The sequence below is a fragment of the Loxodonta africana genome, chromosome 13 (genome assembly GCF_030014295.1).
Source record: "Loxodonta africana isolate mLoxAfr1 chromosome 13, mLoxAfr1.hap2, whole genome shotgun sequence".
Classification (NCBI taxonomy): Eukaryota; Metazoa; Chordata; class Mammalia; order Proboscidea; family Elephantidae; genus Loxodonta; species Loxodonta africana.
Window position 1 is genome coordinate 40,592,350 of NC_087354.1, and position 16,445 is coordinate 40,608,794.

At 41.1% G+C, this 16,445-nt stretch overlaps 1 protein-coding gene across 3 annotated transcripts in view; it reads left to right on the forward strand.

The window, feature by feature from the left end:
• The window catches only part of PTPN9 (protein tyrosine phosphatase non-receptor type 9), a 93,813-nt gene that overhangs the window by 22,654 nt on the left and 54,714 nt on the right, over positions 1-16,445 (forward strand). For all 3 annotated transcript variants that reach the window (XM_064267255.1, XM_064267254.1, XM_023552925.2), the window contains exons 2-4: positions 10,634-10,777; positions 13,881-13,970; positions 14,617-14,741. In XM_064267255.1, the coding sequence (XP_064123325.1) occupies positions 10,634-10,777; positions 13,881-13,970; positions 14,617-14,741 (359 nt within the window). The remainder of the gene's footprint in view (positions 1-10,633; positions 10,778-13,880; positions 13,971-14,616; positions 14,742-16,445) is intronic.

Here is a 16,445-nt window from a genome sequence, read left to right on the forward strand (position 1 = left end):
GCGACGGGTTTGTAAAAGCAGCTATAATTCTTTGTTTACCCCTTTGTAGAGCTCCCTAACTCATTCGTTTGGCCCTCAAGTGAAGACTGTCAATCTTTTTGTGGTATAGTTTAAAATACTTTTTAAAATATGATGTTTAGAAATTGCTCTATTTTAGAGGCTATAATGTTAATACATTTTTAAAAATCGATAATACAGTCACATGATTCAAACTTAAATAGGTACAGAAAGGGATATGGTAAGTATTCTTCCTCTGATCTTGTCTCCCAGCCACCTAGTTCTCCTTCCCTGAGACAACCAATGTTACCAGTTTTCTGTGTATCCTTTGAGAGTAAATTTGTGCGTAGAAAAACACACACATGACGTCTGTATTATCTGATAAGATGAGTGATATGTGTCTTGTATTTCTCAAGGCCATTCAGTGGAGTGGAAAGAATATTGGATTTGAAAAGACTTGGATTCAAACCTCAAAACCTCAGCCTGCCATTTATTATCTGAGAGACCTGGAGCAGCTTGCTCAGGCTCTGTGCCTTGATTTCTTTACGTGGTTAATAATACTTAGCTTGTCAAGGCTGTTGAGTATGATGTATGTACAGTACCTTCTTTGGTGCATGTTAAATGCTTTACAAATGGCTGCCACCATTGTTATTTCTTGCTGGACCATACTCTTACCCACATGAACTGGGAGAGGCAAAGTCTTGCTATAAATGAATGGATTGAATTGCTTTCTTTATTGCAATATGTGACTAATGCTGTCTTATGTATGAAAGAGAACCATGAGCCAAGGGAGAGAGAAATAGCATTTTGAAAGAAGTAGAACATTTTCTGCCTGTCAGGTATTGGAAGACAGGCTATTCCTGGACTTGGACCGTCACACTTTGTTGGAGAGTGCTGATAAACCCTAGCCTTTCCCTTCCGCTGGTAGGAAGTCATTAACACTGACGAGCTTTTCATGTTTAATAGCTCAATTAATTCCAGCCCTTCAGTGTCGCCTGAAGCTTTGGACTTTTGTGTAAAGCTTCACTGGGTCAGCCCTGGCTTTGGATTCCCTGTTTGTTCAGTTCCCAGTGTGATGTTAATCCTTTAATAGCAGCTAGCTTTTTTCTTCTTTGGTCCTTGTACAAAGTAACAGATGGAAAAGTCCCTAATTTCGAAACTATTCCTATTTGGTTTCATCAGGAGAGTGGGTATGAGGCCTTTCATTACGGTTACCTGGGATGGTTATGGTTAGCGTTTTTGAGGAGATTTGTAGAGCTTTGAGTTTGAAGTTTACTTGGTCTCTTTACGGTCAAAAAAGTTTTTAACCCTTGGAATGCATGAATACCAGAATAAAATAAAAAGACATAATAGCGTGATTATGGAGGTTTCCTTTAAACATTTTTTGTGCATGGTAAGTGTATATATGACAAAAAATAGCCATTTCCACATTTTTTTTTACGTATACAATTCAGCGACATTAATTAGTTTATCATATTGTGCACCTGTCACCACTGTTTGCGGTTTTTTTTTCCATCACCTTAAAGTAAGAACGTTTTTGAATCCCCAGTGTGCAAAGTTCTGTGCTGGATGTTGTTTTAAGCAGTTGGTGGTGAGTCCCAAATACTGCTGTCCAGACTGCTGGGAGGAGTCCTTTTAAGAATTTATCTTTCGTATACAAATTACGGAAGCCCTGGCGGCATAAAAAAAAAAAAAAAAAAAAAAATTTTTTTTTTTTTTTTTTTTTTTGAGGAGTCCTTTTAAGAATTTATCTTTCGTATACAAATTACGGAAGCCCTGGCGGCATAAAAAAAAAAAAAAATTTTTTTTTTTTTTTGAGGAGTCCTTTTAAGAATTTATCTTTTGTATACAAATTACGGAAGCCCTGGCGGCATAGTGAGTGGTTAAGTGCTATGGCTGCCAAACAAGAGATCGGCAGTTTGAATTCACCAGGCGCTCCTTGGAAACTCTGTGGGGTAGTTCTGTTCTGTCCTATAGAGTCGCTATGAGTGGGAATCGACTCGATGGCAACAGCTTTGGGTTTTTATACAAATTGCATTTAGTATATCCTCTCGGATGTGGTATTTAACGTATTGGTAGAGAAGACTTAATTGGGGAACCACTGGAAGATAGAAATGTTTACCTATTTGAGTATGTCAGTTTATGAATTGCACATCATATTTTATTTATTAGAAAGTATGAAATATAGAATTTCTTATAGGTAAGGCCTGCACAAGCAATCAGAAACATTTTATGTCTGCCTTGCTAGTCTGTTAAATTGACGTATAAACTATTTAATGTCTTATTATCTGGGAAGCCTAAGGTTGGTAGTTGCCTTCAAGTTGATTCTGACTCATGGTGACCCCATGTGTGCAAATAGAACTACTCCATGGGGAGTTCAAGGCTGTGACCTTTTGGAAGCAGATCACCAGGACTGTCTTCCAAGGTTCCCCTAGGTAGGTCTGAACTACCACCTTTCAGCTAGTGGTCAAGTGCTTAACCATTGGTGCCACTCCAGAATCAGAAACATTTTAGAAATGTTAAAATACCCCATAGTTTCTGTGGCTTTTTTAAGGAAAGCATTAGAAATAAACCAATAAAAGTGAAACTCACTTTTTAAAATTTTGGCTTATAGAAACAGAGCAAATAAATAGGGACAATGAAGGGAAAGTGAGTAGAAATCAGCTAGACTTGAGTGCACTGTACTTTTTAAAAAATAATGTGAAGCAGGTCTGGTTGCAAACACTAATTCTACTGTCTTCCTGCTATAAGAATGATTCAGGAACTCATCACAGCTGCACTGCATTCTGGTTGTTCCATTTCCAGTACTCTGTTTTCCCTGCCTCCTTATCTCCTCATCTTTGCTTTTAGAGTAGGTTACTGTCTGAAAGTAAATTTTAAAAAGTCCTTGTTTCTTCCTTTTCTGTCTATCCTTTAAATGTTAATATACTGTAGAGTCTGTCATTCATTCATTCACTTGTCACAGATACTTATTAGATGACTACTTTGTGTCAGGCACTGTGGTAGGAACTGGGTGAATAAGAGAGATGTGATCGCTGCCCTCAGGGAACTTAACTTAGCTCCCTGTTGCTAGATGTTTTCCTTCCAGTTTGCTTTCCCCACCATTAACAGTTATTTTTCAGGGTGGGGAGGATACCATTATCTCATCCTTTTGCCTAGAGCTCTGTTGACACCTTCATGTCTATAGGATCCTGTCGGGAATCTGGAACGTGGCATACAATACCCCACCCAGTCTGGCTTAGCCTCTCAGTAGACTCATCTTTAACCATTCCCTGTTACACATGCTAGACACACCAGCTCCACTGTCTCTCCAGTAAGCCCTTTGCACATTTTGCTTTCTCTGACTGGAATGCTTTTCTCTGCCTGGCAAATTCCTACTCATTCTTTTAGGTACTTCCCTAAAAAGATATTTTTTATTGCCCTAGAATGAGTTAGTGTGAAAGTGTCCCTGCTTGGTGCAAATGGTTAAGGCATTCAGCTGCCAACCAAAAGGTTGGAGGTTCCAGTCTACCCACAGACACTTTGGAAGAAAGGCCTAGTGATCTCTTTCTGAAGAATCAGCCACTGACGATCCTGTGGAGCACAGTTCTGCTCTGACATAGTGGAGTCGCTATGAGTTGGAATCAACAACAACTGTTGTGTTTGCTTGTTTTTTAGCGAGTTAGAATCCCATAGTACTCTGTTCATAGACCTGTTACTTTTGGTTGCAGTCGAGTTCATTTGACATAGGTTACTGTCATGGATTGAATTGTGTCCCCCAAAAATATGTGTATCAATTTGGCTAGGCCATGATTCCCAGTATTTTATGATTGTCCACCATGTTGTCATCTGATGTGATTTTTCTGTGTTATAAATCCTGTCTATGATGTTAACGACATGGGATTAGTGGCAGTTATGTTAATGGGGTGGGACTCAATCTACAAGATTAGACTGTGTCTTAAAACAATCTCTTTTGAGATATAAAAGAGAGAAGTGAGCAGAGAGACAGGGGACCTCATACCACCAAGAAAGAAGCGGTGGGGGCATAGCGTGTCCTTTGGACCCAGGGTCCCCGTGTTGAGGAGCTCCTCAACAGGGGAAGGTTGATGACAAGGATCTTCCTCCAGAGCCGACAAAGAGAGAAAGCCTTCTCCTGGAGCTGGCACCCTGAATTTGGACTTCCAGCCTCCTAGGCTGTGAGAGAATAAATTTCTCTTTGTTAAACCCATCCGCTTGTAGTATTTCTGTTACAGCAACACTAGATGACCAAGACAGTGACCCCATGTGTGCAGACAACTGTGCTCCATGGGGTTTTCAAGGTTGTGAATATCAGAAACAGGTCGCCCATCCTGTCTTCCGAGGAGCCTCTGGATGGGCTTGAACTGCCAACCTTTCGGCTAGTAGTCCAGTACTTAACTAACTGTGACACCCAGTAACTTCAGATCTGTTCTGGAACTTATAGAATTTTATGGTGGTGATCTATTTATATGTTAGTTTCCCTGCCTTAAATGGCTGTAAACTGCTCAAAATAGGGCCTTTGTCTCTCTAGATTGTCTCATCCACAGCCTCTATAGTGTGTAGCACACAGTAGGCTCTCAGCAAGTCTTGGTTGTGAATGCTTGACTGACTACATGAGTGTATGCCTGAAACAGCTTTACTGTTCATTGCCTTGAGGGGGATACTACTGTTGCTAGTTGTGGAAGATTGCCAGAGGGAATTATTCTCTGAACTAGAACAGTATATGCTTGAATTAATTTGTCCCTCTTCTCCCTTCCTCCCAAGTTAGTACTGTTGTTGGTGTTTTGTTAGTATTTTTCTGTTGAATTTAAATTTAAAGTCATGAAAATAGCTGTGCAGGACGATGGGATTATACGTGTCCCTCCCTTTTGGATGAATTTTCTTTATTGTTTCATAACCTGATAAAATTAGAAATTTTTCTTAAAACTTTTCCTTCTCAGATGCGATAGAACCTTGCTTGAGAAAGCAATGGCTCATTGAAAAATCACGTTTTAAAAAAAGGCATTATTTTCCTGATTAAATGAAATGTTTGAAATAAACCAGAAAGTATTAATTCAAAGTGACTAGATTTATCTTCAAGTTTGGCACAATTACCAAAGGCTAATGGAAAAATTGTAGTTTTAATTTGAAAATTCACCAAACCTCTCCTTGCTGCCTTAGAGCGAGCTCGTGTGTCCTTGCTCAGATTCTGTTCCCTAGCAGATTGATACGGGCTGAAGGAATGAATACACATACCAAGGCAGCAGTTCACAATGCTGGGAAAGTGGGAGAACAAGCATGAGGGGAAGAAGGTAGTTTACTAACACGTCTGTCACTGAAATGATGGGAAAAGGGCACGTTTGCTGAAATAGAGAGAGAACCTCAAATCAGACGAAAGCACTACATCGAGTCTTGTGATGGAATCACGTTCCTTATTTAGGCATTCAGTGCGGGATGACTTCTGCGTTTTTTGCATGATGTTTGTCCTGTACAGAGTTGTTGCGTTTTTATATAGTCATGTGCTGCATAACGTCCCTTTGGGCAAGGGCGGACCGCATATACGTCCATGGTCCCATAAAGTTGTACAGGCAGACCCTGGATTATGAATGCGTTTCATTCCTAAACTCGTCTATAAGTCGAATCTGTACATAAGCTGGAACAGCTTGGTACCGTTCCTATCTAACGTCAGTTAGATGTTTGTCTTAGTATATGGTGTACCTTTCTCTGCATAAAAAATGTTAAAGAAACATTTCCAGATATGCTAAAACATCTTTAACATAATACAGTAATAATAAAATTAATGCTTTTGCAAAGTAGCCCCTGGTTGTTATTATGAATTTTTAATATAATAGGCTTTATGGGGTTGGTTCCTAACTACGGTTGTATGTGTAGGTCGGAGGACATTTGTAACTCGGGGACCGCCTGTATATAATATAGTCTTTGTGTGATGTCCAAATCACATAATGTCCTACTTCACAGAATTTATCGTGAATGTTAAGTGGCATATGACTGTAATGAACAGTCATGTGAGAAATAGCTCCTATCCAGTTTCATGCTGTTAAAAAGAACTTGTGCTCAGGACAGCAGTGTACATCTCTAGAGCTATCTGTGTAGTCTGTTCCCGGAAAGTAGGAACAAAAGGATTTAGAGATGGAAGGAGAAGCATAAATACTTCTGGACGCAGCTTCTTCTGTGTCACCATAGAGCCCTGAATAAGGAGTTGCTCCTTTAATGACTGGTTTTTCTTGCAGTTGAACACATATTGCAGGTTTCTAATTTAGATTTATGCTTTTAGATAAAATGGATTAGGGAGACTGAATTGATACAGGCTAAAAAAAAAAAAAAATTTTTTTTTTTTAAAGGGAAACAACAAAGGCCATGTGATTCTAAGGAACTATGTCTCTGTTGAAAGAAGTGTTAGTGTGAAATGACTGGAGTAAAAAAAAAAACATTTCATCCATTTAGAGATGTGGCGGGTGCTTTTATATCAGTTGTCTCATTCAGTCTGTATCTTTTTAGATTAGGAAACTGATGCTCAGAGAGATTAAATGACTTGCCCAAATATCACTCAGCAGTAAGTGGCAGATGGGTTCTTTCTGACTCCAAACACTCTAAACCACTAGACTTGTTCCCTGGTGGTTAGGTGACTGATATCCCAAGAGACAGACGTTTTCTGTTATTTCAAGAGCAGGTTCTTATAGGTCTGGCTCTTTGCTCTCACTCAGGTCATCTTGGAGCACATGATTTAAGGCACTACCTCTGGAACTGAGAAAAAAATTAAAACTGAGAGGGCCAGCATATTTTTCCTGACCCACTGGGTGAGACTAGCCCCTTGTCCAAAGCTCATATTGAAATTGTAGCTGCTCTTGCAAGTGTGATGTAACAGGAAGACTATGTTCTTGGTTTTTTTCTCTCCAGTACCATGATTTCAACACCAGTGGATGGTGTCCAAGGTGTGCCCTGCTTAATCGACAGATTTCTCAGCCATTTTGTAGCAGGTTCTCTAGAATCTCTATCTTCATGGCCATAGTTAAAGAAACTTGTTTCTATCTATTTAAACATGATTGTGGGAGAAGTATGTAACTACAGTAAGCCTTTTGACTCTGCAGGAAAAAATCTTATCCTCACCTGAAAAGATAATTGAGGATGGTTGTATGTGGTAATGTTAGTTTTTCTGTATATCAATTCAGACCTTTCCCCAAAGGAATACCAGAGCTATTTAAACTGTGACCACTCCTTTTGTATTAACAACTTGTGGTTATTCATAAAACTAGACCAGATTCAGACCACTGGTGTTGAATTGAAATATCTTGTAATCTGTGACTCATCTTTTGGTTCATTCTTTCTTCCACCAGAAAATACACTGAATATTAATTTCAGTTATCCCTGAAGAGTGTATTGCTCATTGAAGTTGCTTGGACTTGTTTTTCTGGTAGTCAGCAAGGCCACAAATCAGTCTCTACTCAGTGATTGCGCTGGATCCATGTGTAAACAGAGGGTGAAATCTGATAAACTGTCCAGAGAAAGGCTGTGAAAATGAGACTATCCTTTCTTGACACCTTTTAGAGGTTCATCTCTTCACCAGGGATGGGGATGCAGGAGGGTAAATCTGAGGCTGAACAGAGCAGGTGGCATGTGTGTGCTTGTGCCCGTAAATATCATATCACTGTTTACAGTACACTGAACTTTCTTCATGGTCAGGCCAAACAGGAGGAATTGTTCCCGTGCATAAAGCCAAGAATAACATCCTGACCAGCAGGGAGACAGAGGTCAGCTCAAGGCAGCAGCTCTTGGGAGCTATGGAACATCAAGAACCATGGAGGAACTGAGTTTAGTAAGAAGGAAGGCGAGATAATACTTTGAAGGAAGTGTGTGAAACGTAGGTATCTCATATTGGGGCGTAGTTTATTGATGAAAAATTATCTTAACAGTTGGTTATGTGATAAATTCACATCACCTCCTGGTCATTTAACTGGCTTTTCCGCTCATACCTAAACATTAAGGAGCGCTGGTTGTGCAATTGTTAAGCGCTCGGCTGCTACTGAAAGGTCGGTGGTTTGACCCCACCAGCTGCTTGGTGGGAGAAAAGACCCGGTAATCTGCTCCGGTAAAGGTTACAGCCCAGGAAAGCCTATGGGACAGTTCTACTCTGCCCTATAGAGTTGTTGAAAGTCAGAATCGACAGCACACAACAATGACAACCTACACATTAGTTTGTTGGTTCATTATTTTTATTAGAAATAGCATATATCAGCCAAGCAGTGGGGAAAAGACATTCTACTCTTCTGGTGTTTTATTCTGGAATCAATTTCACAGTAGCCCAGGAGAGGGTTGGATTTAGAAGAAAATATATTAACTTAAAAAACAAACACCACTTACAGAAGTCTCCTGGAGGCCTTCTGGACTGGCTAGAGTTTTGTTTCTGGAATCTTTCTTTGCCCACATCTCTTCTCTTCCCTTCCGTCTTTCCTCGTTCTGATGCCAGCCACTCACCCCACTGCTGCAGCTCAAACCGTTTTCTTGTGGAGCATTCTAAGTTTGTCCTGTTGTCTTCTCTGGGACTCATTTCTCTGGTCTGGCTTCAGCTGGTTCTGGGCCAAAGTGATCATCTGAAAGCTTTTCTTCATTGGGCTTTATTTCTTGGCTGTTTTCATGCACTTTGCCTGATTAGTTTTGCTGGTTCTCTCCTTTTCCAGTGGTGTAAGTTATATTGCCTCAGTTGGAAGGCTTGACAGCTTAGGTGCAGCCTCAGTCCTCTTAGACTTTTCTCTCGTTTATAAAGTGCCTTTTTTCTTTCCTAGAAACTGGGGTGAATCAGGTGCTCTGTTGTGAACTATTGCTGACACTCCCGGGATTCTAGTTTGGTAGTTATTTAAACATGTATGTAGCAATTTAGATTGTATTTGCTAGGGTAGGACTTGTTGCCAAGACTCTAAAGTAGGTCATCGCTGTTGTTCTTTCCCCCCTTATTTTTCAAGTGCAAAATTAGAATTAAAGAGTGAATTACCTTGCCGTGGTCACGCAGCAAGTTGGCCTTATACCTTTTGATGTAAACTTTATTTTTGTATTCCTTATACTTCTTAGCACAGGTATTAGCTTAACAAATAGTAGGTATTGAATAAATATGAATAAGTACATCTTAACTGTGGGTTGATTGGTAATAGGGGTATGACTAAAATTCAGAGTTCTTGTCAGGTTGATCACATGTTAAACCAACAGCTGAAAAAAGTAGAAAGGGAAAGGACAGAGTAGCCATGCAGAAAGCTTTTAGCAATTCAGAATATACGTGCAGAACATCCCGTTTTTAATCATATTCTAAAGCGAAGTTTGGCTGGAGCAGAAATTGCCTATGATGTAAGGCGGAATAGGGCAAGAGAGGATAAAAGAACATGATTTAATCTAGAGGAAGGAACAGTTCTAGCAACAGACACCTTGTCAGCTTGAGAGTGTAAATTTCCTACCCCTTTTCCAGTACTAGGGACCCTCCTCAATCAAGCCACTATCTGTTGTGTGCTGTTGAGTTGATTCTGACTCATAGCAACCCTGTGTGGCAGAGTAGAACTGTTCCATAGTGTTGCCTAGGCTGTAATTTTTATGGAAGCAGATCGCCAGGTCTTTTTTCCTGTGGAGGTACCGAGTGGCTGGTGCATTTGAACTGCTGGCCTTTCTATTAGCAGCTGAGCACATAACCATTGTGCCACCAGGGCTGCTTCAGCCACTCTCTAGAGGAGCTGTTGATGCCTCTCTGGGGCCTAGTGGCATGGCTACCATGTGAAGCATGAACAGGCCCAGTGGGGCCAGTGAGGGTAAAGAACAGTTGACCTTTTCTCTTCAGACAAAGATTAGACGGGACTATGAAACATAAAAAAATACTCATGAAGGCTGTGCTTCTTAGTTCAAGCAGAAACACAAGGCCAAATGGGCAGCTCCTGTCTGGAGACAGGATGAGAAGGCAGGAAGGGACATGAGCTGGTTGGATGGACACAGGAAACTTGGGGTGGAAAGGTGGAGTATGCTGTCACATTATAGGGTTTGCAACTAGTGTCACATAACAATATGTATATCAATTTTTGTATGAGAAATTAACTTGACCTGTAAACTTTCACCTAAAGCACAATTAAAAAAAAAAAAAAAAAAACTGACCTTTTGATTTGTTAAATTCTTCCTAATAGTTTTGCTGCTCTCAAATGGTCCTGCCAGTTCCAAAGCCAAAGCCATTTTGATTATTTTGCTGTCTCCAGTTGGCTTGTGGGGCCAAAACAGCAGCTAAGACTGCTGTACTACATGATGCGTTATTCAGTAACTCTTCAGAGGATCCAACAGTACTAACAACAACAAACGGTCTGCCTGTTTTTCCATTTGGGGGCCAGTAATTTGCACCTCATTTGGGTATTCTGGACTTCCTCCTTATTGTTTTCTCATGCATCCTTGTGGTAGACCCTGCTCTCTGAACCTGGGCTCTGGCTTCTGGCCTCACTGCGTTGTACTCATTTTAACTATTTCTGGTTTCAGAACTGCTTCCGCCTTTTGTCTTTTCCTGTTTCCCTGTGGTAAACTTTGGGTTCAGACTTGCTCAGGGAAAGGGTGATAGTTTTTGTTTGTTTTTTTGGTTCCATAGATATGTTCTCTTCTTACTAATTATTCTTTCTTTCTCATACAGGCCACCAAGCAGTTTCTTGAAGAGATCAACAAGTGGACAGTTCAGTACAACGTTTCTCCGCTCTCTTGGAATGTGGCTGTCAAGTTCCTCATGGCCAGGAAGTTTGATGTGCTCCGTGCCATAGAGTTATTTCACTCCTACAGAGTACGTTGCTCAGGGGTGGACCAGACCTGTGGCAGTTATTATGGTTCTCTCAGTGCCATCCCCCTCCCATGAAAAGATCATCAGTCTCAAAAAGGTTTTTGGATAGTTGAGGCTGAGCCCAGCAGCTCCTAGAAGGCAGAACTAATATGTCTAAGTCATGATTGTAGAGCAGGATACCACCTCTGATGATAGAGATTAAGGAGGTAGCCTGATGTCATCTTGATGGCAGGATAAACAGTTCACATTTCCCGGAGCCTTGAGTCCTAGCTCTCCTCACTGGTCTCTGGCCACATGCCGCTTTTACTCCACTGGTTTCCAGCATCTCTGGGTTTTTTAGAAACCTGCCATTCAGGTGAATGTTTAGTGGGCAGTTTGGTTCAGGAAGGGGAGGTTTATCACTGGACAAAAAGCAGTTGTATTACCTAGGTCCATTGTCTTAACATTAACTTTGTGCAAATATAGTTGTACAGCGTGTTACTTTGTTTTTTGAGGGGACATTGACTTTGGTTCTGTTTACTTTCTTAGTTGGCAGCATCCTTGATATAACATTATATGACGTGTTACCTCTTCTGAAGAGACACAAAAATTCCCTAGATTTAAAAAAAAAAAAAAAAATTGGGATAACAAACTCTAAGATTAGTTTAGGTCCAGCACTCACTTACGCCTATCTTGTGGGTAAGCGTATTCAGTATTCCTTCATTTATTCAACAGATATTTACAGTATTCCTACTATATTCCAGGTATAGAGATTACTATTTAAAAAGACAGATTAAAACAAACATTTGTAGAACAACCAAAATAAAACCCACTGTCGTAGAGTTGATTCCTATAGCGACCCTATAGGACAAAAAAGAACTGCCCCATGGTGTTTCCAAGGCTGTAAATCTTTATGGAAGCAGACTGCCCCATCTTTCTCCTGCAGAGCTCCTGGCGAGTTTGAACCACCAGACTTTTGGTTTGCAGCCTTTTGGTTAACCACTGTGCCAACAGGGCTCCTCCAAATTTTAGAACAGTGTTTGATAAATGTTATGATAGGGCAGTACTAGGTTCTCTGGAAGCACATCTAGTTAGGAGGGTCAAGGAAGCCTTCCTGAGGAAATGACTTCTAAATTAAGATCTGAAGGATGAGTAGGAAACAGGTTGGGGAGTGTGACAGAGAGAAGAGAAGTTCAGATGCCTAATGGTAAGAGAGAAATTCATCTGGGCAGGAATGTTGATGGGAATGGGGGCATGGCAAGAGACTGGGCAGCAGAGGTAAACAAGGCCAGATCAGGGAGTATCTGCTTTTTCTTTCACTGACGATATAAATGGGATTGACTAGGTCATGTTTGCATTCTGGAAGGTTTATTTTGTGCTCTAGAAAATGAATAAGAAGGGCTAGACTGGAAGCAGAAAGACCAATTACAAGGCTCTTGCACTTACCTGAGAGAGAGGTGATTGTAGTGTCATTAAGAATAGTGTCAGGAGATGGTGAGAGATTCTAGAGAGGTAAAATCAATAGGACAGTGTTGCTTAAATTGGTGTGTGAGGAGAGAAGAGTCAAGGATTCCAGGTTTCTCCTGACTTGAGTGGCAGGGTAAATGGTGGTGGCATTCACTAGTTCAGGAGACACTGTGCAGGTATGTGGAGAGACAAGGTCATGAGTTCTGTTTTAGCCATTGTAAGTTTGAAGTAGCTTTGGGATATCCAAATAGACATGTTCTCTGAGCAGTTATCAGATACATGAACCTAGGGTTCAGGAAAGAAATTTGAGCTGGAAATAGAGATTTAGGAGTTACCAAAGTAGAGCTGAATATTGAAGCCATGAGGATGGATGAGATCATTCAGGGAGAGTGTGAGGAGTAGGAAGATGTGTAGGGTAGAACCTTACCTCAGACATTTTTCTTTCTTTGGTCTAGTATTGTTTTAAAAGTTGAATTCAAATGCTTTAGGAGGATCCCACCACTAATACTGCCTTTACTTACATATCTTGCTGTCTTGTCTCTGAAGGCATTTAGAATTCGATTTTAGGGATGGATTAGGGAAGATGTAAACAAAGACCTAGTTTTATTCTCTAGGGTACTCCTAGCACTTAGCTTAGTACCTGGCAAATCATAGGTACTCTACAAATATTTATGAATGAATTGAGGGGCAAATGAGTGGAAAAAAAGGGCCTACAAAAGAGACTTAGGAGAAATCATTTAAGAAATAGGAAAACTAAGAGTGTTTTTTTGTCCTCATGGTATTCAGAGGTAGAGAATGTTTTGTGAAGAAGGGAATGTGAGTGGTCAACCTTGTCATGTAAAAGGACTGAAAATGTTCACTGGACTCAGTGACAGGGGTCTCAAGACAAAGGTCCTGGACAAAGCTTTCAGTGGAGTAGCTTGGGACGAAACCAGAATACAGTGGACAGAGGAGGGGGGAACTAAGGATGAGTTTAAAGAATCTGGCCAAAGAGGTGAGGAAAATGAAGCTGTAGTAGCTGTTGCTGGAGAGGACACGGAGTAGAGGGAAAAGCCTGTATTTAAGATAGGAGAGGTCTGATCCTGGAGGTGTGTGAGGATGTGGACTTCCAGACAGTTTTTAGGTCTGTATTTCAGTATCCTGGTGCAAAATTGAAGGCGCCCTGGTGGTGCAGGGGTTGAAGCTATCGACTGCTAATCGAAAGGTCGGTGTTTTGAAACCACGAGTGGCTCCAAGGGAGAGAGATGTGGCAGCCTGCTTTAGTAGAGATTTACAGCCTCGGAAACTCTATCGGGTCACCATGAGTCGAAACCGACTTGATGGCAATGGGCTTGGCTTGGTCTGGTTCTGCTGCAAAGTCAGCACTGCTGCACGTTCAGGATTTTGGTCTATACCCTAATAGTATATATTGGTTGGCTGTCTGGGTCAGGATTCTCACTGAGTCAGAAAAATACCCTATCTAGGGGCTAATAAGGTGGCATTGGGCAGGAATTCTAATTGCACTCAGCTGGGGCCTGGAAGGGGCTTTACCAAGGAATTCATGGTTTACTTAGCTGACTTCTTCTAAAATCCCTTACCTCTGAGGTCTCGCGATTTCATGAAGCTGTCTTGGATATACAGTATTTTCACAGTAATGATTCTTGCTGCACCTCATTTTTAGGAAACACGAAGGAAGGAAGGCATCGTGAAGCTGAAACCTCATGAGGAACCTCTCCGTTCTGAGATCCTCAGTGGAAAGTTCACCATCTTAGTGAGTCTTTATGGTCCCCTATTGTAGTACCTCATCACTTCCTTTTATAGCTGTTGTCTTGCTTTGACGTTGTTCCTCGATACCTTATCCCAAATCTAGAAAGTCTCAACAGTCAGTAATAGGTAAGAAGCAGCTGTGCAGTGTGGCACAAAACTGTTCTAGTAATAATTGTCATTATGGAGAATTAGTTGTACAGTAGACTTAGAAAAGTTACTTCATTGGTCCATTAAGGTTAATCCAGGCCTTTGAGATGGGTGTACAGTATGTCAGAGACCTGTCCTTCCTTACTTAACTAAAGCTTTCCACTTAAGAGTACTCAGCCTTTTAGGTAAGTATACGATGATACTTCTGAGGCAGAGCGTGGTAACTATGGTCCTGTTCTGTGGTTCTCCGCAGCTCCTTCTTTCATTTGCCATCTTACCTGGGAAGTTAGGAAGGCAGCCAGTGTAGAACCATTTTTTGATCTCTCTATAGTTGAAGGGCAAAGAGAATGTAGTTTTTTCCTACCACAGGAATATGGTCCAGGGGGATGCTCAGAGAATCCATCATGGGATGGTACAAACTTTCTAGAGAAATTGATGCAAGTCAGGGACTGTTGTGGTTTCCTATTCTGATTTCTAAATGTTTCTTGTTTACTTTGCTCTAGAATGTTCGGGACCCAACAGGAGCCTCCATTGCCCTCTTCACTGCCAGGTTGCATCATCCTCACAAGTCAGTCCAACATGTGGTACTTCAGGCTCTGTTTTACTTGCTAGACAGAGCTGTAGATAGGTGAGTATAGAGATTCTTTTTTAGGTGGCCTACATCCAGATAGGAAAGTGATAGTCCTTGGCTCAATTAAACTCAACAGTGCCTTCACCATGCTCCTAGGATGTACCTGGGCAGTGCTATGAATAGAAAACAGTCCCTGTCCTTAAGGGCTTGGCATGTTTCCAGGTACTATCAAGATGGTGGATATTTCTGTATCTTTACCTGTTTGGCTCAGTTTCAGGATAACAGAAGCTGAGAAGGCCAATTATTAGCAATCCTCAGTGTATTGAAGATTACTTACTAGAAGGGAGTGAGAAGGAGGTGACCTGTGCTGGTTCTTGTTGCTCATTTTCTCCTGAATGTTGACTATCAAAACCTTCCAGGGCCTCAGTTTCTTTGTCTGTAAATGGGAATAATGCCATTTAGTTCAGAGGATTTTGATAATCACCATTCAGGGGAGAAGAGTCCAAAAACAAAATTAAGGAAAATCATCTTTATAAATAACGGCTTAAGCAAAAAGAACCAGCTCAGGATATCTCTCCATGTTCCTCTAAGGTAAATGGTATTCCTAGTCTACAAACAAACTAAAGCCCCAAGAAGTTATGTGACTCCTACAGTTATCACATATTGGTCCAACTGAGTCTAAGATCCTGGTGTCTTGGCTCCTGGCCAGAGCTCTTTGTACTTTACTACACTCCTTTTCTGCCATGCTTTCTTTTTCCCTGGTGCTTATCATTTTTATAGTTTGTTACTGCTCTTCATGTCATTGGCTAATCCTCTGGGTGAGAAACAGTATAGTGAGGGCTGACGCCTGAGGTAGTGAGAGACAGCTGTGTACAGTTTTAGTCATACTGTAGACTTACAGGATGAGAAAAGCTGAGGGACTGTCCAAAGTAAGGCTCTCTGACCAGTTCACCTGATTACTTCCTAGTTTATGTTATTTTCATAGTACTTAGCTTCTGCTGTTGAAGCTCAGTGTGAGATATATCCAAATCACAGACATCTCTGTAAAAGAGAAGTTGCTAAAGGATGAGGACTACAGGTCTCAATGGCCTAATACTCCCCAAGCAGAAGTGTGGTTATTTCTCAGCTCTTCTTCCCTGTGACTGGTCACTGGTGTAATTTCCAGAATATGGGTTCCTTTCAACACTTCTTTAGCTCAGGGGAATGAATGAAAGGCTTCTTTCCCAGAAAGTCTGGGATTGGCCTTCCTCCTTGGGATGCTGAGAGAGTTGGAGTTCTCATGTAGGCATGGGAGGAGGAGCCTTCAGTGGCCAAAGCTGCTCTCTCCAGTGTGAGTATAGTGTCCCACAGGAGGATCACGCAGTTAAACATTGGTAAAACTTTGCTTTTATGATGGCTGTTCCTTTCTTAAAAACTCTCAGTGGCTCCTCAAGAGTGCAGAAAGCTAAATAAGTGTGAACCCTTCAAGCAAAAAATTCTCACTGCTTCCCCAGGGAGTAGAAGTTCTTGTTTTCTTGAGCCAGAATGGTCTTCCTTCTCCCTTCCTGTTCACTAAATCCTGCCCTTTCTTTAAGGCCCAACTTCTGAAATGCCCTCCCTCCTCATTCCAACCTGTCATAAATAAAATTCTTTTTACTTTGACCCTATGGTTATTATCGGTCATAATTATACAGGACCTTATGATGTTGTTTATCTTATACTGTTACTTGGTTCTTCATATACCAGTAGATTTTAAGTCCCTTGAAGGCAGAGACCTGTTTT